At 61.4% G+C, this 25,313-nt stretch overlaps 1 protein-coding gene and 1 long non-coding RNA gene across 12 annotated transcripts in view; one reads left to right on the top strand and one right to left on the bottom strand.

The window, feature by feature from the left end:
* Positions 1-1,029: 1,029 nt before the first annotated feature.
* PITPNM2 (phosphatidylinositol transfer protein membrane associated 2) overlaps positions 1,030-25,313 on the bottom strand; it is a 143,895-nt gene continuing 119,611 nt past the window's right edge. For 8 of the 11 annotated variants that reach the window (XM_033836772.2, XM_033836764.2, XM_073789968.1 and 5 more), the window contains 20 exons: positions 22,789-23,016; positions 20,150-20,458; positions 18,965-19,060; positions 16,781-16,885; positions 16,550-16,620; positions 13,123-13,370; positions 12,499-12,688; positions 12,241-12,360; positions 11,460-11,665; positions 10,768-10,946; positions 9,219-9,389; positions 7,150-7,314; positions 5,317-5,465; positions 4,852-4,968; positions 4,411-4,527; positions 4,142-4,305; positions 3,898-4,047; positions 3,331-3,514; positions 3,124-3,252; positions 1,030-3,032 (listed from right to left, as the gene is read on the bottom strand). In XM_033836772.2, coding sequence (XP_033692663.1) covers positions 2,709-3,032; positions 3,124-3,252; positions 3,331-3,514; positions 3,898-4,047; positions 4,142-4,305; positions 4,411-4,527; positions 4,852-4,968; positions 5,317-5,465; positions 7,150-7,314; positions 9,219-9,389; positions 10,768-10,946; positions 11,460-11,665; positions 12,241-12,360; positions 12,499-12,688; positions 13,123-13,370; positions 16,550-16,620; positions 16,781-16,885; positions 18,965-19,060; positions 20,150-20,458; positions 22,789-23,016 — 3,422 coding nt within the window. In that variant the 3' untranslated portion in view covers positions 1,030-2,708. Of the gene's footprint in view, positions 3,033-3,123; positions 3,253-3,330; positions 3,515-3,897; positions 4,048-4,141; positions 4,306-4,410; positions 4,528-4,851; positions 4,969-5,316; positions 5,466-7,149; positions 7,315-7,909; positions 7,975-9,218; positions 9,390-10,767; positions 10,947-11,459; positions 11,666-12,240; positions 12,361-12,498; positions 12,689-13,122; positions 13,371-16,549; positions 16,621-16,780; positions 16,886-18,964; positions 19,061-20,149; positions 20,459-22,788; positions 23,017-25,313 lie in introns of all 11 variants that reach the window. The other 3 variants (XM_033836767.2, XM_033836769.2, XM_073789969.1) reach the window with 2 other exon arrangements.
* On the top strand, positions 7,215-10,045 carry LOC141276131 (uncharacterized). The gene is made up of 3 exons (XR_012325100.1): positions 7,215-7,344; positions 7,944-8,054; positions 9,686-10,045. It is a non-coding gene; the product is annotated as an uncharacterized lncRNA (long non-coding RNA).

The following is a 25,313-nucleotide window of genomic DNA, read 5'->3' as shown; positions in this document are numbered from 1 at the left end:
CCCTGGGGCTCTGGTTGCCGGCGCAGTACTGAGACCCAGAAGGAAGCCTTCCTGCTTCTTTAATTGGTGTAACAGACGACGACACAGTACACAGAGCACACTCAGGCCTGATGGAGCAGGGACAGCAAGGGCGGGCGGGGGCAAGTCAGGACACCACTCACATTCGGTCCAGACAGACAGGGGGCTGAGACGTGAAGACTGCGACGTGGCGGGTGGGCGGGCAGGTAGCTCAGACTGAGCTAGGAACGGGGCGTGGGGTCTCTGCTGAATCCCTCTTTAGAAATCAAAGAGAAGGCAGGTGGGGGGTTCTGGGGGGGATGCGGGCTGAGGCTCAGTCCTGGGGGCTTGGGGGTGGGAGTGGGACTAAGGCTTCTACTCTAACAGGCCTGGGGTGGGGTGGCAGTCAGCAAGGCCTGCTTCACCCTTTGGTTACGACTGGTCGGGCCTGAGCCCTGCAGCTCAGCACCCAATGCTGTAAACATTTTTGGTATTTTTAAAGGACTCTGTCCTCCCTCTCTTAGTTTCTGAAAAAACTGGTGCTTCCTTAAGAGGATAATGTGCCGAAAGGAATCTTCAGGTAGGCCAGGAAGCAGACCTGGATAGAGAAGACAGACGTCACCAGGGAGGCTGGGCTGCCCACCTCACCATCTATGGCTGAGGGCCGCTGGGAGAGGCCCGGGGACTATTGCTGTTGTCCTTGGCATGGCTGGCGGCTGGGCAGGCAGGCGGGGAGCTCGGAGCCGTGGGGGAGCTGCCCGCTGGGAGAGGCCGAGCCCACTGCCCACCCAGCCTCCTGGGGCCAGGCGGCCTCCCGGCCTTTATTGCAGGCGGGCTGAGACGCTTCCAGGTGCTCCTGTGGATGGCTGCTCACCGGGTGACAGGCGAGATGGGGTGAGGTGGGACCGACAGGAGGCGGCACTGGCCATGGGGGGCCCTCGTCGGGGCTGTGATTGTCGGGCCAAGCGATTCCCGCTGGGAGCAAGGGGTTAGATATTGCACTTTCACTGCAACAGTTACATTAAAACTTGGTCCATAAAATAATCGTCGCTTTATACATAATGCCTGAAACAACAACAAAAAGCTACATCTTAAATATGAATAAACCCTGAAGGTCCCATCCCTCCAGACATTTTTCGCTGCACAAAATAAATAGCTTTCACTCTGTACAGACCCACTTTTGCAGAACATTTACACGACCCTTTGGCTGTACATATCTACACACGGGAAAATGTTAACATCCGTCTGCGCGCCTCCCCGTCCCAGCCCACGAGGCCCTGAGGCCGTATCCAGGTTGGCAGCAGCTTCGCATAGAAGGAGCCTGGTCGCTGGACGGCTGGCCGAGGCCTGGCAGGCTCCCCCGTCTCAGAGCAGGTAGAGCAGCAGCGGAGGGGCTGCCAGGGCTGAGGCCACAGCTGAGATTGCTGTCGGTTCCGGGGAGGGAGGGCTGACGCTCAGGCCCAGCGCGCAGGACAGCGCGGTCCTTACCAGGTGGGAAGTGAAGCCGTGGCTGCCTGCCCTGACGCTAACTAAGCGAGCTGTGGCTTCTTGGATTCGGCATCGAAACGGAATTGGCGTTAAAAAAAACCTACGTGTGTGCCCCACTCACCCCAGAGTAGAAATTCAGTGGAATTAACGGGGGTCAAGCGAGGCAGGGAGCCCACGCCCCACTGCCTGGGCAGGGGACAGGGCCCTGGGACCCAGAACCAGGCTGGACTCCGTCACAGTGCTGGGCGTTTTCATGTGGAGGGGCTGCGTTTGGTACTGAAAGAGTTAAGAAAAGGAAGCAGCCAAGGATTGCTCGTTTAAAAAAACCTCATAGAAATCCGATTGGAGAAGTAGAAAGGTGTAGAAACGTGGAAGGGGCGCCGAGGCGCGGGGCCTTGGCTGACGGCTGGCGAGGAGCGGAAGAAGTAAGCCCGGCTGGTCCCGGCCCCACGGCCCGAGGCGAGGCTTCTCAGGAGCCGGCCTGGCGGCCTGGGCTGTGCCTGAGGCTGAGATGACGCCAGGCCCTTGGCTGGACGGGGCTCCCGGTGGGGCAGCTGGAAGGGGTTGGGAGTCCGGGGCTGCCATGGGCCAGGCGGAGCTGCAGAAAATACCATACGGCCTTTCTCTCCTACTTGTACAAGGATTCTCTGCCCTGGAGCCTTCTGTGTGGCGACGGGTCCTGGATCAGCAAACGCTGAATTTTCACGCACATCAACGGATCTGTAGCCATAGGAGATGGTGATGGGTCTCCACCCTCAAACTTCAGTGCAAAACCAGTGAGGTCGAGCAGTTGAGTAACTCGAGTTAACAAGAAGCAGGCTGTCCCCCGTTGGAGCTGCTACCAAGTGGGAGGGGACTTGGGGGTCGGGGCGAGCTAGTGGACGGGAGGTGCCCAGGCCTGGCATCAGGATGCTGGGCGGTCAACGCAGGGCAAGCGTCCGGGAGTGCCTTCCCGGCCAGTCCACGCTGGGGGGGGGGTCCTGGTCCCTCCGTCATCCTCGGGCTGGTCGTCCTGCCAGCTTCCACGATACGCTGCAACCCCGCAGACCCTAACACGTGAGGCAGGGCTGGAAGGGCTGTGTGTGGCACGGCCCCGTGTCCTCCGCCGGGCCCTGGGACAAGCTGGGCCCCAGCCGACTGTCCGTGCCCAGGCCAGGCCTCCTGGCAGGGCGGGCCGCCCCGGCCTAGCACCATGGAGACCACAGCGCCTTGCTCCCGGAGCCCTACTTGGGGCCCGCAGCTGTCCCCGGCTCGGGCCGGCCCGCCATGGCGCGGCCCCAGCAGCCGGCCGCCATGCTCATGCTACGTTGTCCCCGCTGCTCGCTGTCCGCTTGGCTCTGCGTCCGCTCGTGCCGGTGGCCGGGCCCGCTAGGCTGGGCCGAGATGGTGCGGAGCAGGTGGTTCCGGGAGCGCAGGAAGTCGCCCTGGCCAGGCAGGCCGAAGCTGCCCTTGCGCAGCGCCATGCGGGTGGCCGCGTTGCGGGCCGGGCGAGCCCGGTGGTTATACTTGAGCTGGGCCAGGTGGGCCGCGTAGCCATCGGTGATGAACTGCGGGGGAGGGAAGGCAACGCGGAGCATGGCTGTCAGGGGGCGGGGCTCCCGGGGCTGCCCGCCCGCCAGCCATGACGCGTCTGCTCACCTGGCACTGCTGCTGCAGCTTCTTGGTGGGCCGGCCCACGATGTAGATCTGCATGGGGGACAGGCTGATGGAGCTGTAGACCGCCACGTCCTTGGTGGAGCCGTAGGCCGCGTGCACGCGCAGGTGCAGCTGTGGGTAAGACGGGCGTGGGCGCGGGCTCGGCCCTTCCGCCCGTCCCCACCCCACTCCCTTCTAGCCGGAACCCACCTCAGAGATGAGCAGCTTCAGGAAGTTGGCCTTGTGCCTCAGCGGGTCGTGCACCAGGCCGTCACAGAAGGACACCACGCCGTGAGGGAAGTTGTGCTGGGCCAGCCATGCCACCACCCGCTGCTTCTGCATGTCAGGCCGGCCCGTCACATAGATGATGAGGTAGCCCAGGTCCTGCCAGTGCCTGGGGGCGAGGGGCAGGCCTGGGTGTCCCACGGATGCACTGTCCTCCCTCCTGGGCCGCCCAGCCAGTCCCCACGGGGGCCACTAAAGAGCGCCTCTCGGGTCAGGGGCCGACAATGGCGGCAGCAGCCGGACTGACAGCAGCGCGGTGCTCGCGGCCCCCACCCCCGCCCCCTGCAGCAGGTGTAACTGGTCTTGTTAGAAGCAGCCCCGTTCCCCAGGTAAGGGAACTGAGGCATCAACAGCAACAGGTTACAGCTGGGAGGTGTGACCCAGCTGCGGGGTCCCTGCCCCATGTCCCAGCTCTGGCACCCAGGGCCCTCCGCCGCCTGGCCGCGGAGCTGCCTGCCTCCGAGCCCACCCGCTGCTGCTCGGAGCGCTCACCGCACCACGTCCACGGCCCCGGCCCGCACTTTGGGGTCGCTGCCCATGATGGACACGCTGGCGGCGAAGGAGCCGTCGATGCTGAAGACCACGAACTCCGTGCCCTTGGGCAGCACGGTGATGTAGCTGTCGGCAAACGTGTGGTCTCCCCTGGGAGGGGGCAGCTCATCAGAACCCACCAGGGCTCCTTCCTCCCACCCCCGAACGAGGCTGACCCGGCCTGCTCACTCCTTGGAGCTCATACCTGACCACCATCTTGACGGGGTAGACACCCACGCCCAGGCGGTGGGTCTCGGGGATGGTGTAGGAGACACGCCCGCTGCTGTTGGTCACCAGCGTGTCCAGGTACAGCCACTCACCCGAGGGCGGCTGCATCATGATGTGCACGTCCACCTGGAGCCGGGAGGGCTGGTCGTGGCTGGGCCGCGCCCTTGGCCTCCCCACCCCCACTTCCCACCCCCCAGCCAGAGGGAGGCGAGGTGGGGGGCTCCCACGGGCTCCCTGTGTCTTTACCTTCTCCCCGGTCAGGGTGACCATGTCCAGGGGCCCATACATGAACCGGCCTGTCAGGACCTGAGGGCCATCCTCGTTGGCGACCGCGTCATTGATCCGGTGATTGGCCGTCACGTTCTGGGGGGAGGAGAAGCAAAGCTGGGTCAGGGCTGGGGATGGAGGGGCGGCTGCGGCCTCCTGGGCTCAGCTCAAGCTTCCCACGGGCCTGGAGCGTGAGTACGGGTGCAAAGCCCGATGACCCAGCTCAGCCACTGAGCTACGTGGCCTTGGCGCTGGTCCCCGTCTGTAAATGGGGTAACAGCTCCAACCCCAGACTGTGACGATTAAGTAAGACAGCACACTTCTCTGTGACTCAGTTTCCTCATCTGTAAAATGGGGTCTTCTCGCGCGGATTCACTAGGACGACAGCTGTGGGGCCTGGGCACTCAGAGGACCCCTCACCCGCAGCTTCACGTGGGTCCTCTTGCGCTGCCACTTCTCTCTCGGCTTTGACGGGGTGAACACCGAGACCTCCTTGCCGTCCAGTTCCAAGATGCTGGAGTTGTCGTGCCTCATGACCTGGGAGGGGACACAGAGGGAGGCCATGGGGCAGGCTCAAGCCTGGGGCTTCCTGTTCTAGAGGGGAGAGGCCAGCGGCCCTAGGGGCCACACTACCCATGGGAGGGTTTGGCGGGGGGCAGTATTTGACCCCACTGCAGTCTGCTCTCTGGCCTGTTAGGGTGCACATCCATTCACCCCATCTCAACATCCCCACGGCTTCCTCCATCCTGCTGGTTGTGGCATCTGCTGGGGCCAGAAAGTGGGGCTCCCCATCGTCCTCATCTATGAAATGGGGCCACCTCAGCAGCGGTGTCAGTCGGGCCTCCTGAGAGGTGCAGGTGTGCCCGGCAGCGGGACCCTGGGTACCTGTCTCAGCAGGAAGGAGACCACATCCGTGGACTCCCAGTAGCTGGCGTGGAAGAGGTGGGGCAGGGCCACGGTGGGGAAGGCCGTCAGGGCGTCGGGGCAGTACAGGGCGTAGTCGATCCGCTTCTGACCCCACCACTTCGCCGCAACTGCCAAGAGGAGGGGCTGTGACTGGGCTGGGCCCCAGGGGCTCACCTGGCCCCTCAGGCCGGGCGCAGCCCAAAGGCAAGACCCTCCTCTGACCAGAGAGAAGGGCTGCAGCCAAAGCAAGTCTCCTTCTCCCAGGCTCGGCGACGGGAGCAGCAAGCAGCCAGGGCGCCTGAGGAGGGGGAGGTGGGGGACTGCGGCTCAGCCAGGAGGATGTGGAGATACAGGGCGAGGGGACACGCCCAGTCCGGAGGCAGGACGCCCTGGCCCTGGTCCTGTCCACCCCCCACCTTGGGCCTTATCACTGCCCTCTCCAGGCTTCTCCTGGACCCCCTGTCTGCCCCCGCAGGCCTCAAGGATGTGCGAGGCTTTGCAGAGATGGAGTCACGATTCCTGGGCCCCAAGGCAAGGCCCGCTGTCCTCAGCACCTGGCAGGCAGGGTGTGAAGTGAGGGCCTTCAGTCTACAGAGCCTGCGCGTGAAGCCGGCTCCCCTTCCAGGCTCGGGGACCGCCCAGGTTTGCAAAAGCCTCCTGGGTGACTGCAGGAGGTGCACCTGGTTAGGCTCGGGGTGGCCCTGCTCTCCGCCTGCAGCCTGCTTGATGAGCAACCCCCAGCCCTCACCCGGCCTCCATCCAGCCGCCCCACCCCCACCCCCCGCTGCTCCTGCTTCCTCCCTGGAAGTCTGGGTGCTCCCAGACCAAGCCACCAGCTCCCCGCTAGGCCTCAGCGGGGCCCGGGGGTGAGGCGTGCCTGGAAACGGAGCGTGACCCCAGTTAGAGAAGGCGACGTGTGTGCATGGAGGGCTGTGACGCCCGGGACCTTCTCTGATGTCCAAGTTGGGGAGGCGGGGGCCCTCCCCAGGCTGGGGCTCGCCTGCTGGCCCAGGGCGGTGGGCGGTAGTGGGGGAGGGCAAGCAGGGACGGGCACCTGACGCTGGGGCTGTGGCTAAGCGGTGCACAGGCTCAGCCCTGCTGGGGCCGCCACTGCCCCCGCGGGCCAGGAGGACACCCACGCCGGGCTTAGCCCCGGAGCCCTGCTCTGACAGGCAGCCTGGGAGCCAGTCACGTGGCAGGGGGCCGCTGGCCCCGGGGGAGTGTGTGTGTGGGGTGACCCGGACTCCGCTTCCAGCTGCTGAGAAGCTTCTGAGATGGGCAGGAGCGAAGGAGGCTGTGGGTGACTCTGCCCCCTGGGGCGGCAGGAGGGGCTGGCACAGGAGACCTCGCCTCCCTGGCTCCCCTCGGCCACCGCTGCAGCTTCTCCAGAAATGGGCCCCCCAGCTTTCTCCTTCAAGGAGCACCTGCCCCCCTGGGGCTAGGACCCCTCCTCCCAGACCCACCCACCCCCAGCTGAGACAGCACCACCCATCTCCCACCACCTGCACCTGCCCCCCCCACCATGCCCTGCCCCAGGGCCACCCCTTTCAACGTTCCTTCCTTGCAGAGTCCTCTATGGACACGGGGGCTGGATCACTCTTCGCCGCGGGGCCGTCCTGGGCACCGTACAGTGTTGAGCAGCATACCTGGTCTCCACCCACCAGATGCCAGTGGCGCCCACCCCAGTTGCCTCCAGACGCTGCAAACTGTCCTCTGGGGGACGGGCACAGTGGCCGCCATTGAGACTGGCTGCGACAGGGCACAGCCCCCTTGCTGTGACGGGGAGGGCAGGCCCGGCACTGCTGCACTCACTCTGGGCAATGCTGGACGCCGTGTAGCTCTCAGCCATGCCCGACACCTGGCTGGCGATGCTGATCTCGCTGGCCCGGCGGAAACCTCGGGCAGTGGGGGCTGTGCCGGGCGAGGAGGGGGCCGCGTGCTCTTGGAAGACCGCGTTGTGGGCCTGGAGTGCATCTGCTGCAGGTGGACAGGGACCAGAGACCGCAGGTAAAGAGGCCTCGCCCAGCCCGGCCCTCCAGCCCCCGAGCAGTGGGAGGGGGCGTCCAGCATGTGCCGGGGCTGGGGCAGCCGGAGTGGCCGCTGTGCCAGACAAGGCCGACACGTCCAGCTGCAGAGGAGCAGGGGTATCTGAGCACAGCTGGCAGAGAGGATGGGCCCGAGCATGCCAGGGCCAGCCTGCTCAGGGCCCAGAGCTGAGGCAGAGAGAAGGGAGCGCTGGGGCAGGGGTGGACAGACGGACCAATACAGACACAGTGGGCAGGGAGGCAAGGCGGCCGGGCTCATGCCCCACACTGGCCACGGCCACCCTTCCAGTCCAGCCATCTTGGCCTCTGGGGCTCGGCCTGGCCTGGCCTGACCCACAGCCCGCGGCAGCTGGCTTTGGGGGCGCTAACAACAGGGGCCTGGGGCAGCTTCCCAGGGATGCCCAGCGCTGAGGACTGAGAATGAGGCAACACCCCCTGCACGTGCCTCACACACGGGTCACATCGAGCCAGCCCTGAATGGGCATCTGGGGACAAAGGCAGGGGCTGAGGGCTCGAGCCAGGCTCACCTGGGTCCAGCCTGAGAACGGGGCTCGGTTACAGGACCCACATCTAGACGGGGTGCAGGAGATGCCTGGACCTCCTCAGGAAGAGGGAGTGGGGCCTTGAGAATCCAAGCCCTCGCCAGGACCGAAGTCTTCTCCTGGGGGTCAGGTGGGTCCCAGCGGGCTCGAGGCCTCACCCCAACTCCTGCTGCTAGCCTCACAAACAGGGGAGAGAACCCTCGGACTGACACCTGTGCTGGGTGACCCTGAGGCAGCTGCTCCCCTCTCTGGGCTCATGCACCTCCTCTGCTTCGGGTCCCCTCCCTGCTCTGCCTAGTGTCCAGAGTGGGGGCACCAAGCCTGCTCCCAGGGCCTGTCCTGCCTGGTCTCTGCTTCTCGCCACCACAGTTCCACAAATTCCGGGTAGTCAAGGAGGGCACGGGGGTCCCTGAGGACCAGCGGTCAGCCGGTGAAGCAGACGCCACCACGAGCAGGGGGGTTACACACACTCAGCAGAGCTCGGGCTGGGGTGGGGCCCGTCTCGCCAGGTGACTGTGAGAACGGGGTACTGGTCTCCAGGAAGCCATCCCTGTGAGGGAGGGGGACCAGGGGGCCGCCCTCCAGGACCAGCTGGGGGCTTCTCTGCACGGTCTGAACTGGAGGCATATGGGGAGAGGAGAGGGGACACAAGAATAGACACTTGTGTGGACGTGACACAGACACGCGCCGCTCCTCAAGAGCCAGGACGTGACAGGACTAGGACACGGCGGCAGGTGGGACGGGCCGTTCCCGGGGGGCGAGAGTGGGTCACGGGCAACCCCCTCTCGTGCTCCTGCACCCCAGCTTCAGGCTAGGTGACCTGGAGGCTCCGGAGCTGTCTGCCACGGGGTCCCTTCCAGGGCAGGTCAGCCAGGGGCCCTCAGGTCCGCCTTGGCAGGGTGGTGGGGCGGGGAGCAAGGTCCCTGGGGGGGGGGGGGGGGGGGGTGTGTGTGTGTGTGTGTGTGTGTGTGTGTGTGTGTGTGTGTGTGTGTGTGTGTGTGTGTGTGTGTGTGTGTGTGTGTGTGTGTGTGTGTGTGTGTGTGTGTGTGTGTGTGTGTGTGTGTGTCGGGGGGGGAGTGGGGGGGGAGGCCCTGGCCTGTGAGGCTGTCTCCCTCCTACCTCCCTGGGGTGGGTGGGGCTAATGCACCCGCACCTATACCAGCTGACCCGCTTCCAAGGTGTTCAGTGCAGGACGCCCCTCCCCGCACGGCAAGGCCAGCCCCGGCCTGGGGCACCCAAGGAGAGGGGACACGTCCCACCCTCCCCGAAGGCCGGGGGCCCATGGGGCTCTCACCCAGCAGCGTCGAGCAGCCGTCCCCCAGCGGGTAGCGCTGGTAGCGGGGGATGCTGAGAGGCGGCAGGGCGTGGAATCGCCGCTCCAGCAGCGGCTCCAGGCGCGAGGCCGACGGGTCGGCGGGGTGGAAGAGGTTGTAGACTTGCTGGCAGGCAGGCCGCAGCTGGAAAACTGGGGGGCGGAGTGGGGGCGGAGTCGCAGAGCCTGGAGCTAGCTCCGCCCTCAGGAGGCGGGGCCTAGAGCAGGCTGGGATTGGGTGCAGTGCGACGGGACGGGGTTGGGGATACAGAGAAACCCGAAAGTGTGTCTCTATCAAATTTGGGATTCTGTTTGGGCCACTGTCCCTTTATTAACCAAATTTGTTTTAATTGAAAAAGTTATAATGACGGTGGTTAAAAAAATTTCTTTTTAAGCACAGAAATATATATGATAAAAGACATATAACGGAGGGTCTCCTTTCTCCCCAGAGCCCCGGGGCTGGCGCCCCACCTGCAACTTTTGGGAGCCTCACGCGCATGCGCGGCCTGAGCCGGGTAGAGCTATCCTCCGCTATTAGAAATGTCTCTAGGCTGTGCGATGGGGCTGGGCTTTCGAACATCTCATAGTTGATGGGAAGATCATGTGAATGTCATTATAAACTATCAGTAACCTATATCTCACTTTAAAAAATACATACAAATAGGAACATAATCTATGCTTTTTGAACATAATCTATGCTTTTTTTTCATTTAACGCAATAAATGGGAGTCTTTCGTATCAGCACTCTAGTTCCGCCCCATTCTTTTTAACTGCGGCGGGGTATTTCACTGTATGGCTGTGCCGCGATTGATTTAACCGGCTCGCATCCCATTTAGGTTGGTTCTGGTTTTTCACCCTTACAGATGACGTTGCCCTAACATCAGTGTCTCTGAGCTGTGCGCTCATACCGAAGCCACTGTTTACTTGCTCTTGGGCAAGTGTCTACGCCTGCCTCTCTGAGCCTCAGTTTCCCGCTGGGGCCCCTGCACAGCTCCTGTAGGATGGCAGTTCTCCCTGGACCACACTCGTTGATCCCAGGGGCACTGGGCAGGGACTGCCGCTCTGACGGCTGCTTAGCCCACAGGTTCTGTCTCCCTGTGTGTGTAGCCATGAGGAGGAACCTGGAGCAGCGTGGCTGTGGTCCCTCTGGGGCTGCGAGGCCACCCGATCGAGGAGACTTTGGGGGTGCCTGGTTTCACATCTCTTCCTTATGGGAAGACCTTGGGCCTGGGAGACTGGGTCTGGCCCCATCTGATCCTGGGGCAGCCCCTTCCATCTCTGGACCTCAGCTCCCAGAGGTGCCTTGGAGATTAAACGAAACAGCGTGCTGGGAAATGGGGCCAGGGACTGAGCTGCTGAAGCTGGAGCAAAGGAGAGCAATGGGTCCTTGGTGGGGGGTGCAGAAAAGAGGAGGAAGGGGCCTGGGAGGTGGCCATGGCCTCATGACAGGGGTCCACTGAGACCCTCTGCCCAGCTCATGCCCACTCCCCCCACCCCCCCCGCCTCACTCCTCCCCTGCAGGGACTCTCACCATCCAGGGAGGGGATGACAGTCTTCCTCAAGGCCAGGACCAGCCCCAGCGGGCACCCGAAGAGGAAGAGGTCAGCGATCTCGAAGTCGAACTTGCCCACGGCCCCTGCGCCGTCCAGCATGGTGGGGCTGCTTGAGTGGCGGGAGCTGGGCTCATTCCTCAGCACGCTGGCGTGGAGGCTGCAGATGCCGGGGGACGAATGAGGTCACACCACAGCCCTTCTCGGGGCTGGCCTGTCCTTAGCCTCCTGAAAGAGGCTCCTCAGGGGTCATCAGGACCAAACGAGGCTTGGCCCCTGTGTGGTCCTGTGAGTGCAGCTGTCCAGCACCTGCTGGGACAACTCCGGTGACAGCAGGTCCCAACCTCTCTAGGGAGCCCACCGCCTTTGGGACAGCCCTGACCAGGATCACACCGCCAGTTCTGCTGGTCAGTTCTGCTCCCTGATTCTGCCATCCTCACTTCCAGCCCTGGTCAATCTGTTCCCTCTGACTCAAGATGGCCCAAGGCATGTACAAGACCACAGCCGTACCCAACAAGCACCTTCTCCCGGCTGAAGAGCCGTGGCCCAGTCTGGGAATCACAGGACAAGGGCCGGGGGGCCTCCAGCACCCTCTTATCCATGTTCTCACTTCTGAGCCGTCCCTCTGTCTTAGAGTCCCCGACCTCACCTGGCGGCGGGCCTCACTACCCACCTGGACAGGAAGGCCTGGTGCTGCTGGATGGTGTCCAGCTCGTAGGTGGACGAGTCACTCCTCTTGCGGGGCAGCTGCTGTTTGGGGTCCTCAGCGCCGTTGCTCCGGGGGATGTCGATGTTGCTGCGGCTCAGATGCCGGCTGCTCTCCAGGGTTCCACCATGTGCCGCATTGACCGTCGTGCCCGGGGACAGCAGGTCAGTGTCCTGGAACGGCCCCATGCAGGCTCACTGCCCGGTGGCCACTGGCCTGGCCCCCTCTTCAGTGTCCTGGAAGCCATGTCTGCCCTCCTGACTCCAGGCCCACTGGCCACTGCTCAGCGGCCTCTCACCCAAGCCAGCGAGGGAAAAGGCCTGTCCCTCTGTGCCCCACGGTCCCCCCCAGCCTTCACTCCTGGCCTGGCCTGCCCATGTGGGCCTTGCTGATCTCCCACTGATCCCGCTGCCTTGCCCGGCCTGCCAGGCCATTTGCTAGTCTGCAGCAGAGGGACCTTGGGTGCTGTCTCCTACTGGGAAGCTCAGAGGATCCACCCCCCAGGACCAGAGCCTGCTCCCCACAGTGCAGACCCTGCTTCACCGCCTGCTGAAGCTGCCGTGCTCCTAGGCTGAGCCGCGCCGCAGCTGTCCACCTGTCCCACGCATCCACCCCCTGCCTTTAGGCACCTGCGTTAGCAACCTCTGCCCTTCCCTTTTTCCGCAGGCCTCTGGGACGTTTGCAGCCAGAGGGTGACCGTCCTCAACCTGGAGGTCCCCTGCTCCGGGGGGCTGGGGGAAGCTAGTACCTGCACACTGGCCACACTGCCCCGGCGGCTGCTGCTCTGACTCTCAGACACCGTCTGGTTGCTGCAGCATAAGGCATCGAACGCCAGGATGCCCCCAACGCAGTCCCCGATCAGGCAGACCTGGAGGGGGAGAGGCTCAGGGGCCTGAGAGCCTGCTCTGCTTGTTGGAGGGCTGGCTGGGGAGAGCCCTGGCCTGGAGGACCAGGCCAGCCCACCCTGCAGGGTTTCTGTCTTCCCTTCCCCCACCCCACAACTCACCTGCCCGTTGAAGGTCACGCCCTCCTGGGACTTGATGAAGTCCCCGTAGGCGAGGTTGGCCCGCTGGATCACTGTGGCAACGGCCTCCTGGTAGTGGGGCGAAGAGGTTGCCAGCAGGGGCAGGGCGGCCAAGGGGATGTGGTCCTGGCTGCTGGACAGACAGCCTTCGTCGTGGCTGTAGGGGCTGAGGCTGGGGGCGGGAGACCGGTCAGGAGAGAGCAGGTGGCCTCAGCTCAGCCCAGTGGGCCCCTCTTCCCTGACCCGAGCATCAGAGCAGGAGCTGCCTGACACCCTGAGAGCCTCAGCCCTGGCTTGGCAAACCTCGTGGGGATGCTTCCAGGCCAGGCATGGGGAACAGGGCCGGGGAGTAAGGCCAGTATGTCAGAGGCAGGTCAGCATCCCCACATTACAGATGCAGAAACAGGCTCAGCTCTGGGCCCCGGCCCCTCCAGGACTCTAGGCTCAGCCATCTGCGTAGGTTGTGCCGTCTCCCGGCAGACAGGCTAGACGGCGGGTTTGGACGTCGGCACTGTGGTCCCAGTACTGCGGCTGGGGTGGGGGTGGGGTGTCTCCTGACCCTCAGGGCCAGGGGAGGGGCAGGTGGCAGCGAGCCTGGGCACTCACTCGGAGACGAGGGCGAAGGCAGCGGAGCAGATGGGCGGGCAGGGCACCAGGCGGATGGCCAGGTGGCCCAGGGCGCTGGGGTAGTGCACGCGCATGACGGTGTCGAACACGGTGGCGATGGTGTTGGTGTCGCCCTGCTTGGAGCCGGGGTCCCCGGCGCCCGTGTCCAGGATGGTGCCTCCGTGCAGCAGCAGCAGCAACACGTGGATCTTGGAGGGTGGCACGGCCAGCGGCGGGCTGACCTCGTCCTGTGCGGGTGGGGGGGGTGAACTCCCTGGGGACTCGGCTCCTGGCCGAAGCTTCTGTCCTGCTGGGGGGACGCTTGTGGCGGCCCAGTCACTCCCTCTGAGACCCCTTCTCAGTTCCTCTGCTCCAGGGCCTGGTGCCCCTCCCCCGGGGAGGCCCAGCTGCTTCTTCCCCTCCCCTCTGTGTTCAGCCCTGCTCCCTGCTGGCCTGACAGGGGCACAGAGGACAGGGAGGGAGAGGGTCTCTTCCTTCCGAAGCACAACTCCACCTCCCATCTGCGGGCCCAGGCAGGGGCTTCTGGGCTTCCAGCCTTGGGGGGCAGGCAGAGGCTCAGCCCCGTGCGGGCCTTTGGGGCCTGCCTGCCCTCCGTGTGTCTGTGTCCAGACATCGGTCTGTCACAGGCTCTCTCTCTTTTTTTTAAAATTTATTTTATTTTATTCATTTACTTTTGGCTGTGCTGGGTCTTCATTGCTGTGCGCAGGTTTTTCTCTGGTTGCCGCAAGCAGGGGCTATGCACGCAGGCTTCGTTGTCCCGCAGCATGTGGGATCTTCCCCACCCAGGGCTCGAACCCGTGTCCCCTGCATTAGCAGGCGGATTCTTAACCACTGCGCCACCAGGGAAGCCCTCACAGGCTCTCTTAAGAGGGGCTGGGGGGGACTTCCCTGGCGGTGCAGTGGTTGAGAATCCACCTTCCAATGCAGGGGATGCAGGTTCGATCCCTGGTTGGGGAACTAAGATCCCACATGCTGCGGGGCAACTAAGCCCGCACCACAACTAGAGAGAAGCCTGTGCACCGCACCGAAGACCCAGTGCAGCCAAAAACCAAACCAAACCAAACCAATCCAAACCAAAAAAATTCTGAGGCAAGCAATTAAAGAAAAAAAAAAGAAAGAAAAAGAGGGGCGGCGGGGGTCAGGGATTCAGATTCAGCTTGGCCGCTCAGCCAGCAGCTCTGAGCTCTCCCTCCATCTACATGGGCCCTCCCCCGCTGCCCCAGGCCCATGGCCCCCAGGCCCTGCCATTCCCAGCCTCTAAGACCAAGGTCCTCAAGAGCAGAGATGTCCCAGAGGTGGCATAACCCCAGCATCTTAGAGTGGGGAGGGCAACGCAGGTGTGTCTATCTGAACCCCCCTCATTTGTGAGGAGTCAGCCCTGCTTATGAAGTCCAAGTGAGACTTACACACATCCACCATGGGAATGGAACTGTTCTATCTAGAGACGAGGTGGCCCAGAGACGACAAGGGACTTGTCTAATATCACACAGCGCATCAGTACCAAGCTGGACCGGAACCCAGAGCTCCTACCACCAGCTCAGTGCTCTTCTGCTACCCTAGGCTGTAGCCCCATCCCCAGGGGCCTCTCCCCATCCCTGGCTTCTGGTGTGTGACTTCTGGTGTGGGAGGCCAGGGCCAGGGCCCAAGAGAGCCACAGGTGAGTACCTGCCTTGCCCATATTATGTCAGGGGCTGAGGGGGGCGGGGAAGGGAGCTGAAGAGAGGAGCCTGTCCCTACGGAACTCAGGAGCAGAACAAGGAGCTGAAGCCATCTGGAGGGGCCATGGGGGGTCAGCTGGCCCTGAACTGGGCACTGAACCCAGGGACTGGCAAGCCCACCGGGAACGGGTCGGGCTGGGCTGGGAGCCTCTGAGCAGCAGAGGGCTTTGGGCGGGAGGAAGGCTGGTAGGTGGTACTGGGCCTGGGGTGGAGGCAAGGCTGGGCCGCCTCAGTCCCCAAGAGGGGGCTGGTCATCGGCCGGTTGTGGGCCACAGGGCCTGGGCAGGAATGAACTCACGGCCCAAGGCAGGGTGTGGTCACTGGCTGCCCAGAGCACAGGCCAGGATAGAAGCACCTGATGGTCCCAAAGACTGATCAACACAGCCAGGCGAGAGGCTCATGGAAGGCGCGTCTTACAGCACCCTCCCTGTCACCCAGACGTGGCCCCTAGTCACCTGGGACGGCAGGGCTGGGCAGTGCGGGGCTGAGAGAATCCTGCCTGTGCCGGGCTGCTGGGACCCAGCGCTGGAGGCTGGGGACTCTTCAGGGACCCAGGAGGCCGGTCCGAGACACAGCTTTCCTCCCATTCAAACTGCTTTCTACAGGGGCACACCCTGCCTGAGACTCGAACCCCAGTGGGAACAGAGCCATTGGGAGGCGGGGCCTGGGAGCCCACTCTGGAGAGCCAGGGGTCTCCAGCAGTGACTAGGTAAAGCCGTCCTCCTTCCTTGAGCCTGGGAGAAGAGGCTCCGGTTTGGGGACCGTTGCCAGCAAAGGGATCTGACTCTGGATGGCGGTGTCCCAGAACCAGTGCTGGGTCCAAATGCACATCCCCAGGAAGATCCAGAGCCCGAGGCCCCTTCTGCCCCTCCTGGGGGGCCGTCAGAGCTGTGTGCGCCAAAGGCAAGGAGGGGGCTCCGTTTGCTTTATCGCCATTAACCGGCAACTGGGAATCAATTCCCCTCGTTCCAGTTACCCATCTAGAAAAGCCCGCTTCGACCTCAGACCTCAAAGAGAACCCCAAGAGGAGGAGGGCGGTGCGGATGCACCCCCTCCGCGGTCCAAACTCCCCACGGGTCCTGAGTCCCCAGAGGTGCCGTCTCCACCTCGGGCAGCTAGAGGCCAGAGCAGTGAGGTGACCGCAGTGTGTGACACCCCACTCTGCCCCGGCTCCTGCCCCACTGCAAACAGCTCTGGCCGCCCACAGGTGGAGGAGGAGAAGGGGCGTGAGCTCCATGCAAAGAACCCCCGAAGCGGACACAAGCGCTCTACCAGGACAGTTTGATTGGACAATTAGACTCTTCCCACCCCCGGCGGGGCGGCCACATCACTTCTGCCTAGATGACTTTCGCTTCCTCCCCTTCTATCTTTTTTCCTTCAGGGACTTCAGACAAGCTGAGCACACGGTGAAGATCCTATTTTTGATCTGGAATTTACAAGTTTCTCATTTTGCTTTCCAAGGGTGGAACGGGGTCAAGGCCTTCCTCGAGGGAGCTGTCTGCAGTCCCTACTGGCTCTCAGGGGCATCAGAGGGGCTGGGCCCCAGGCCTCTCTCCAGTGGTGCCCAGGACAGTGTGGACATGATGCTGTGGGAGCCAAGCTCCGCCTCCATGGTCTCCCCCGCGGGACTGGTCCTTTACGCCCTGCCCCCCCGCTGCAGCCCTGGCCCTCTCCACCTTGGCACCCACCTCGATGATGTTCAGCTGCTCCACACTGGAGGCCACCCTGAACTCGGGGGCGCTCTGGCGGTACAGACCGTCTGCAACACAGAAGCGGTGGGTGGGTGTGAGTAAAGGGGCAGGCCCAGCGGACAGAGGCTGTGACCGTGACAAGCAGGGCCCGAGGTGTCCCCCCAACCCCCCTGGGTGCTTCGGTGCTCCTCCTTAGGAGGCTGTAGCCTGCAGCCCCCAGCTGGTTACCCTGCGTGTCCTCTGGCTCAGGGCTTTCGATTTTGTCCATGAGGTCATTGGAGTTCCACTTGGTGATGTCCTTGGGGAACATTTCCTCTGAATCGGACAGGTCCTCTGGGGAGGAGAGAGAGGGGCTTCAGCACCCTGATCAAGGGCAGGGAGTCAGGGGAGGGGGGCGCTGGGAGGCCTAAGAGTGGTCGCTCTGGGGGCTCCCATGCTTCTCTGGCCCGTGTGGCCCTCCCCACTTGGTTCTATGCTCTCCCTTCCTTAACAGGATGGACACACGGCCACATACTCACGGGGCTTCTGCCTGATGTTTTTCAAAAAATTGTGGTAACTTTCACTTAACATAAAATTCACCATTTTAACCATTTTCAAGTAGCATTTGGTCCATTCGCAATACTGTGCAACCATGAGCTCTATCTGGTTCCAGAACTTCTCCATCTGCCCCGATGGAAACCTGTCCCCATTAGCAGTCATGCCTCATCCCCCGCCTCTCCCAGACCCTGGCAACCACCCGTTGACTTTCTGTCCTTATGGATTTGCCAGTTCTGGACATTTCCCATACATGGGATCATACAGTATGTGGTCTTTTTTTTTTTTTTTTTTTGTGGTATGCGGGCCTCTCACTGTTGTGGCCTCTCCCGTTGCGGAGCACAGGCTCCGGATGCGCAGGCTCAGCGGCCATGGCTCACGGGCCCAGCCGCTCCGCGGCACGTGGGATCTTCCTGGACCAGGGCACGAACCCGTGTCCCCTGCATCGGCATGCGGACTCTCAACCACTGCGCCACCAGGGAAGCCCCAGAATGTGGTCTTTTGTCTGGCTTCTTCTACTTCCCATGGTGTTTCTAAGTTTCAACCACATGTCAGTGCCTCATCCGTTTTCGTGCTCGAGTCATATTCCATCGTATGGACGGACCACGTCTTGTTTCTCCATGATGTTCCTGACTGTTTTCAATGTCCACAGAACGACTGCTTAGTGAGAAGTGCTGCTATGAACAGTTCCATCCATGACTTTTTTTTTTTTCTGCTTTTCTGAGAACTTTCACCCATGACTGCTGGGTAGGAAGCAGCTGTCTGGGCTCTGCCGTGGCTGGTCCCTCCTCTGTGGGTCAGTGGGACAGTTTCCCCAGGACACTGCGGCTCTGGCATCTCCTGCTCTGCTGTCTCTTCTCTTTTCCAGCTTTTTCTAAAGTTTCTACATTAGATGTGTCTTTGCCTCATATCAGGGACACAGAGCCAGGGGGGCTCAGCCTCTTGGCCTGGCTGGAGGGCAGTGGGAGTATGGGATGCCCCAAACACCCTCTCTAACCTCAGGGAGGCCCCAGGTGCAGAGGCTGCCTCAGGAACCACCTGCCTCCCTTTCCGGGTCCCCACCCCAGGGCCACATCTGCCTCTGCCCTGCTGTGTGCCTATGGGCAAGTCCCTGTCCCTTTCTGAGTGCGTCCCACCTTATAAACTGCAAACCTGTCTCCCTGTACCTGACCGCTGGCCCCCTTACTTCCTCAAGAGGAAAGGCAAGGTACGAAGCGAGGACGTTTGGTAGGTGCATCTCCCCAGCACAGGTGGCTGATTTATCCGGCTGTTTGCTGTGCTTATTCTGGGATTTGCGGGAAAAAGGGTACTTCATGTATTTTCTACTTGTTTGTATTTTCTAAGGTTTCTACATTAGGTGTGTGTTAATTTAATCATGAAAAGACAGTAATTACAAACATTAGAAGATGAGAAGAAGTTATGCTTTTGTAAAGCTTCTTAGGGGATTATTATTATTATTATTTTGGCCACACCGCATGGCTTGCGGGACCTTAGTTCCCTGACCAGGGATTGAACCCGGGGCCATGGCAGTGAGAGCACCGAGTCCTAATCCCTGGACCGCCAGGGAATTCCCTTTGGGAATAAATTCACATATGGAAAAAATGTCACTGTCTGATTTTAAATCCATTGTGGGGGGGGGTTCAAGAGAACAGTCCCCACCTGCCAGACCCCGTGCACATTCTGATGCCAGGTTGAGGTGAGTGTGAGACCCCAGACTCCTGGTGGCTTCCTCTCATCCTGCCCCTGCCCCCACCTGCTGCTGTTCAGCCAGAACTCTTCACAGGTAATCCCCACCTTGACTTGCATCCCCTGCCGCTCTCTCAGACCCCTCCCCTCCCCCTCTTGGGAAGGCCCGTGTGCTCCAGGGTGCCCGCCTACCGTGAGCATCAAAGAACTCGTCATCCGAGCTCTCGTCTGAGTCCCGGGCGATACTCTGCATCCTCCACTCCGAGATGCTGTGGCGGGAAGGACTCGCTGGAAGGCAAAACCCCAGACTGACCGACCACCCAGCAGCACTGGGATAAACGGGCGGAGGCAGGCAGGTGCGACGATGCTGGAGTAGGGCCAGGAGGGCTCAGAAGGGGATGCAATGGAGAAATGAGGGCTCGGACGCATCTCCCAGCCCACCTGGCACAGTGCAGTCCTGTCCCGGGAGGACGTGGATGGGGGAGGGTATCAGGTATGAGGCCAGGATGTGCAGTCGCCCAGGCTTGGGTCCACTCCTATGCCCTAGACCTGATCTGCTCAGGAGCGAGGCCCCCTCCCTTTTTTTTGCTGCACCACTGCATGGCATGCGGGATCTTAGTTCCCCGACCAGGGGCCGAACCCGGGCCCTGGCAGTGGACCGCCAGGGAATTTCCAGGAGCGAGCCCCTTCAACTCTGCCACGGTGGGGCTGACAGACAGGGATGCCCGGCAGGGGTGGGAAGTGAGATTAAAGGTATCGATGCGTGTGTCTCCATGGGTCCCTTCAGCACAGCACAAGCCTGGTGTGGGAAAAGGTGGATTTGCGGGAGTGGGTGGGACTCCTGGTGTTTTAGACAAAATACACCGAGTTTCCCCAATAACCACCGCACTTTCAAGTGAGTTCCAGAGAAAGGCCTTTCTGAGTATCTGAAGCCTTTCAGGGTCCTTTGGCCTGGCTGCTCCCTCAGGCGCAGAAGCCTCTCCTGGGTGTGCTGGGTGCAGCGCACCCAGACCCCCCCACCCTGCCTTGGAACCCTGGCTCAGAGCTGCAGCCGGCTGGGTCCCAGGAGGGGTTGGGAGTGGGGATCCCACGTGGCCAGCCTGCCTGTCTCAGCTGGGCTGTGTAGGTGAGTCTGGGTGGGTGAGTCTGGGGGAACCTGCCAGGGTTGGGGCAACGCCCTGGGCTTCACTCCGAGGAGGAGGCTACAAGGAGGTGACTAGTTCTGAGTCCCACAGGTGTGGCCCGCAGGTCCGAAAGCAAGAGTCCACCTTCAGAGTTTGGAGTCCCCGGCAGAGGCACGGGGCTGCCCTGGCAGGGGCAGTCGCCGGGGTGGACGAGCAGAGGGCAGGGACACCCGCGGGGACAGAGTGCGCTCACCTCCCCGCTTGGACGACCGGGACGACTTGGAGGACGTGGACCACTGCTTCTTCAGACCCCTGCCCGCCAGGGGCTCCCCACCGCTGCTGCTGGGCTGTGGGGGCTCCCTGGGGGCCTGGGCCTGGGGGGCCTCGTCCTTGGCCAGCTCCGCGGCCCCCTCGTCGTCCTCACTGAACTGGGCCATCTTGCGGGACAGCATGAGCTGCGCCTCCTTCTCCAGCTCCCGGATGTTTTCCATGTTCAGCCCGTACCACTCGTCCTGCCAGCACCAGGCCTGCCGGTGGGCCCTCACCATCACCTTCCGCAGGCCTGCAGGGGAGGGAGAGAGAGACAGAGCCGTGTTAGAGCCCCCGGGGACTCCTAGGCTGGGAGGTGCCCCGCGGTGCAGGACAGGCTCTGCCCCTCACCCACTGCGTGGCTTCCAGCAAACCACTGCCCTCGTGCCCGTTTCCCCATGTGTAAATGAGGGGTCCGGCTCACAGATGGCTTCACAAGCTCACAGTGGCTCTGTAACTGGGGTACTGGGGCTTCCCAAGGTACTGTGTCTGCTCAGAAGCCATGCTGAGTTTTGCGGGGGGGGGGGGGGGGCGGGGGGGAATTCCTGCCTTGTGGGGAGCTGGAGAAGGACTTCCTGAGTGTTTCCTATCTCAGAGTCAAGGACACTTCTCTTGTCGAATTTCCCACGGGAAAGTCAACCTCAAGTTCGAAGCACGTTGGTCCTTTCTTTTTTAAACAGAATATATACACATACGATATAAAATAAGATATAAAATACAATAAAGTACGATATATAGGAATATATCATATATAGAAAATAAGATGGAAAATAAGATACTTTTAAGGTATAAAGAACAGAAGAACCACAGGGACAGGAAGCAGATGCGGGCCGCCTTGGGTGGGGATGAGAGTGGGGGTGATTGCGAAAGACTCTGGGGGCATGGAATGTTCTAGAACTGTGTGCACTACTCTGCAAACACACTCAGGCTTATGGAACTCAAACTTCTCTTATAACAGATGCAAAATCAGGCCTCAATAGGCTGCTTAAAAACCATTAAGAAGAAATAAAGCATGTCCCCCCGCCCTGCCCCCGCCCCCCCCCCCGCCACCACCCATCGAGGGAGTAGACGTGACCAGTAACACGGAGCCCACGGTCGCCCTCCCAGACGCATCTTCCTCCCGCCCTGAAAGGGTCCATCCTGAATTTTGTGTTTGTCACTTGCTTTTCTTTCCGTGTTTTTCTATACAGTATGTTGGGCTGGCCTACATGTTGTTGACATTTACATGTATGTGTCATGCTGCATGGATTTTTCTGCCACTTCCCCTTCTTGGGTGAGTTGCCGGTATGCTGCCGTATGGTATTTATTTGTGTGAAATACCGTATGGTATTTATTTGTGTGAAATACCACATTTTATTTATTCTTTCTCCTGCCAGCGGGCCTTTGGCTCACTTTCATTGTTTGTCCGTTTTGCTTTTATAATCCTGCTGCTCTGAACATTCCGGAACGTGCATTTGAGTTTCTCCAGGGGGGCAAACCCAGAAGGGTCATCACTGAGTCTTCCTCCTGCTTTCCTAGAGAAAGCTGAGCGGCTTCCCAGGTGGTCCGGCCCTTCCTCGTTCCCAGGCTGGTCTCTGGCGACCCTTCCTCCGGGCTCACCTCCCGATTCCCACTTGCAGCTTTGCTCAGGCCACTCGGCCTCCCCAGCCGTCCTTTCTATATCCCTTCATTCCCAAAAGCCTGCCTGGGAGAAACTCCCTCTCACCCCTGCTCCTAGGAGGGTGCCTCCAAGCCCCGGGCCGTGGCCTCAGGCATGCCACCCTCAGGGTCAGCCAGCACCCACACTGGACAGACCGTCTGATGAGATGTGATGCACAGACGAGGACGGCTGGGACGGCAGATCTGGGTTCAGACCCAGGGCTGGCCCTGGGCTTCCTCCACTGCAAATGGGGGTTGGAGGGGGTGACAGTGGCCACCCTGCAGGGCCATGGAGAGCTGATGTGACACCTGTGAAGCACACCATCAGTGCTGTGACTCTGCTCATGGCTACACAGTCACCCTTGCTCTTGGAGTGAGCAGGTGTCTGCCTGGGTGCCACTCCTGGATCATGAGTCTTGGGGCTAAAACCAGGCCCTGGGCACTGACCTCTGCCCTGACTGGGGGGCAGGGAGGAGCCCGGGTCGGCACTAGCTCCTTCTAGAACCCCTGGGCATCTGCTGTCCCATTCCCTGGGCACCTGCTCTGGGCCGGGCGGGCGTGGGTGTAGGACAGGAGGATGTCCGAGACGCTCTCCCTTGGGACTTCCAGCCCAAAGCGGGCGGCAGTGCCGGGGCAGGGCCTGGGGTCTGGCCTTGGGGTGCCGAGAGGTGCTGTGAGCAGCAGGGGGGCAGTCCCCTGGGGCTGCTCCCCCCACGGCGGGTGGACATCACGTGTTACAAATACCATCCGGTCTGCAGTGTCTGGGGCAGGCGTACACTGCCTGTCGTCTGTAGGCGCTCGGCAAGTGTTTATACGGTCAAGGGAAACCAGGTGGGTGGCTGCATGTGGGCCTTGGGGGTCGCCTGTCCAGAGTAAGACAGGCAGATGCAGAGAGAGAGGGCGGGCAGACAGGGGCACACAGACGGAGAGGCCGGGCGCGCTCACCCGTGTCGTGGATGAACCGCTCGATCTTGGACTGCATGCCCCAGTAGCGGAACTCCACCTTGCAGAGCTTGTAGGCGCACATTATGGGGAAGACCTGCTGCTTGTACTCCTCGATCCAGTTCTCAGACAGGGGCCCCCGCTGGGTCTTGGTCGAGTAGAACAGCTTGGGGTCCTCTTCCGTCTTATACTCGTTGGGGGGCACGGGGTCCTTGACGATGTCGATGAAATCTACGGGGAGACCCCGTGAGTGACAACGTCTGCCCCAACCTCCACCCCACCCCTCCCCATCCAGTCTCCTCGCCATGTCCCTGCCACCCCCAAATCCTCGTGGGGCCCCAGGCCTCGATGTGCCACGGGGCCCGACGTGGGGGTGAGGACATCGTTCTGGTCCACCCTGACCCCGAGCTCCCCCACCCTCAGGACCTGTGGCTCTCCTTGTTGCCTTTTCAAATCATTTCAGCAACCCCCCTGTTTTGGGCACACTTGCCAAAGCGGATAAATAAGGTGATGAGCTGGAGAAGCGTGGGCGAGATGAGGATGGAGGATGTGGGATGTGGCGGGGGCGAGGAAAAGAGTAAAGCTTCCCAGAAAAGCTGGCGTTTCAGCTACAGGAGCAGAACTGTGAGGCCAAGAACGTCCCAGAATGTGACACTGAACCAGGAGGTGGGGGAGTTTGGGGAACCACCAGGGTGTCCACGTGGGCAGAGGTGATGGGGATGCAGCCGGACACATCCGCCATCTCTCACCAGGCTTTGTGCCCGGCCGGCACCCTGAGGGGAAGTGGCCCTACAGATGAGCTTTAAGGCGGCTGGCCTGCTGGGAAGCCCCTCCCAGACAGATCAGCAGGGAAGAGTCCGGAAGCCACGTCTGATGGGCCCAGCGGGAGGCGTCGGGCCTGAGAGGGTCCAGGATGTGCCTGAGAGTGGGCAGCAGATGCCATGGGGCTGGGCGCTGGGGAAACAGCACTGGGGGCTGGTGGGACCTGGGTGAGGGGCGGGACAGTGACTCTGGGAAGGACCACCTCTTGTCACACGGCTCCTCCCCCAAGTCAAAGCCATCCTGCTGGGCTGGCTCCCCGAGGTGTGCATGTGGTAGACGGGCTCGCGTGCCAGTGGCAGACCTCAGGACAGGCTCTGTGGCTCAGAGACTCCTTCTTTCAGATGTGTGGGGACGACGGCACTTGGGGGGGCTCTGCCCCGACCGGGCCCCGACTGTCTCGTCTCCCTGGCTTGCTGGCACTGAGTCTGGGCTGTGGTTTACAGACGCAGGCGTTGGCCCCGCCGAAACTAGTGACTGGTCAGAAGTGGCCCGAGGGCAGCAGGATGTGGGGAGGGATGCACATCCTTCCTGGAGCAGACCACGTGCCCTGCCCGCTCAGGCAGGCAAAGGCCGCTAAGGGGGGGGCTGGGACTTAGGAACCATGGCAGGAGGCCTTCGGGGGGAGCCTGCAGCTGGCCGGACAAGAGCTGCCAGAGGGCCTGCGTCATGCTGGGCCCTTCCTTCCTGTTATGGGTAGAATGTGTCCCCTCCTAAACTCATTCATTGGAGTTCTGGTCCCCAGGGCCTCAGAATGTGACCTTATTTGGAGACAGGGTCTTTAAAGAAGTCATCTAATTAAAGTGAGGTCATTAGGGTGCACCTAATCCAATATAACTAGAGTGCTTATAAAAAGGAGAAATTCAGCTCAATTAAAAAATAAATACACCTGAAACTAACACAGCATTGTAAATCAACTATACTTCAATTAAAAAAAAAAAGGAGAAATTCGAATACGGACATGCACGCAGAGAGAACACCATGTAAAGATGAAGGGAGAGACTGAGGTGATGAGTCTACAAGCCAAGGAAAAGCCAAAGATTGCCAGCAGCCCCCAGATGCTAGGGGAGAGGCCCAAACCGATTCTCCCTCAGGGACCCCAGAAGGAGCCAACCCTGCTGACACCCTGACCTTGACATCTGACCTCAAAACTGTGAGACAAAAAGTATCTGTTGTCTTAAGTCCCTTAGTCTGTGGTACTTCGTTCTGGTAGCCCTAGGAAGCTAAGGTATCTCCCAAAACCCCCTGGGGCCTAAAAACTCCGGCAGGAGGGAGGAGTCTCAGGGGACTGCCCTCCAGGCCTCTGAGGCCGCCTGGGAGTTCATCAACACCCCTCCAACACCAGCCGTGCACCCGTCTGGGAACCACAATGGCTTGTTCCTACGGGCTTGGGGCCTGTTGAGGTGCGGCTGGTCCACAGATGTGTCTTGTTTGGGTGGCATATTTACAAAGATTTTTAATTAGTTGTCAACATTTAGGAATTGGAAGATTTCACATGAAAACCCTGATTTCTGGCCTCACTTGAAAGAGAAGATTTAACAAATGGGGCCTGTTTCCCACATGGCATAGTCAGCTAGAGGGGAGTAGAGCAGAGGCCGCCCACCGTCAAGGGGACACAGGCCCCATCCGGCCTGCTGCACTCACGCATGGCTGTCAGCCTGATGTGGCCCCCAAGCACACGCATGCATTTCTGGGGATGGGGACACTTT

Source organism: Tursiops truncatus, chromosome 13 (assembly GCF_011762595.2).
Source record: "Tursiops truncatus isolate mTurTru1 chromosome 13, mTurTru1.mat.Y, whole genome shotgun sequence".
Classification (NCBI taxonomy): domain Eukaryota; kingdom Metazoa; phylum Chordata; class Mammalia; order Artiodactyla; family Delphinidae; genus Tursiops; species Tursiops truncatus.
The sequence above is the reverse complement of the archived record's forward strand: the minus strand, read 5'-3'. Positions and strand labels throughout refer to the sequence as shown.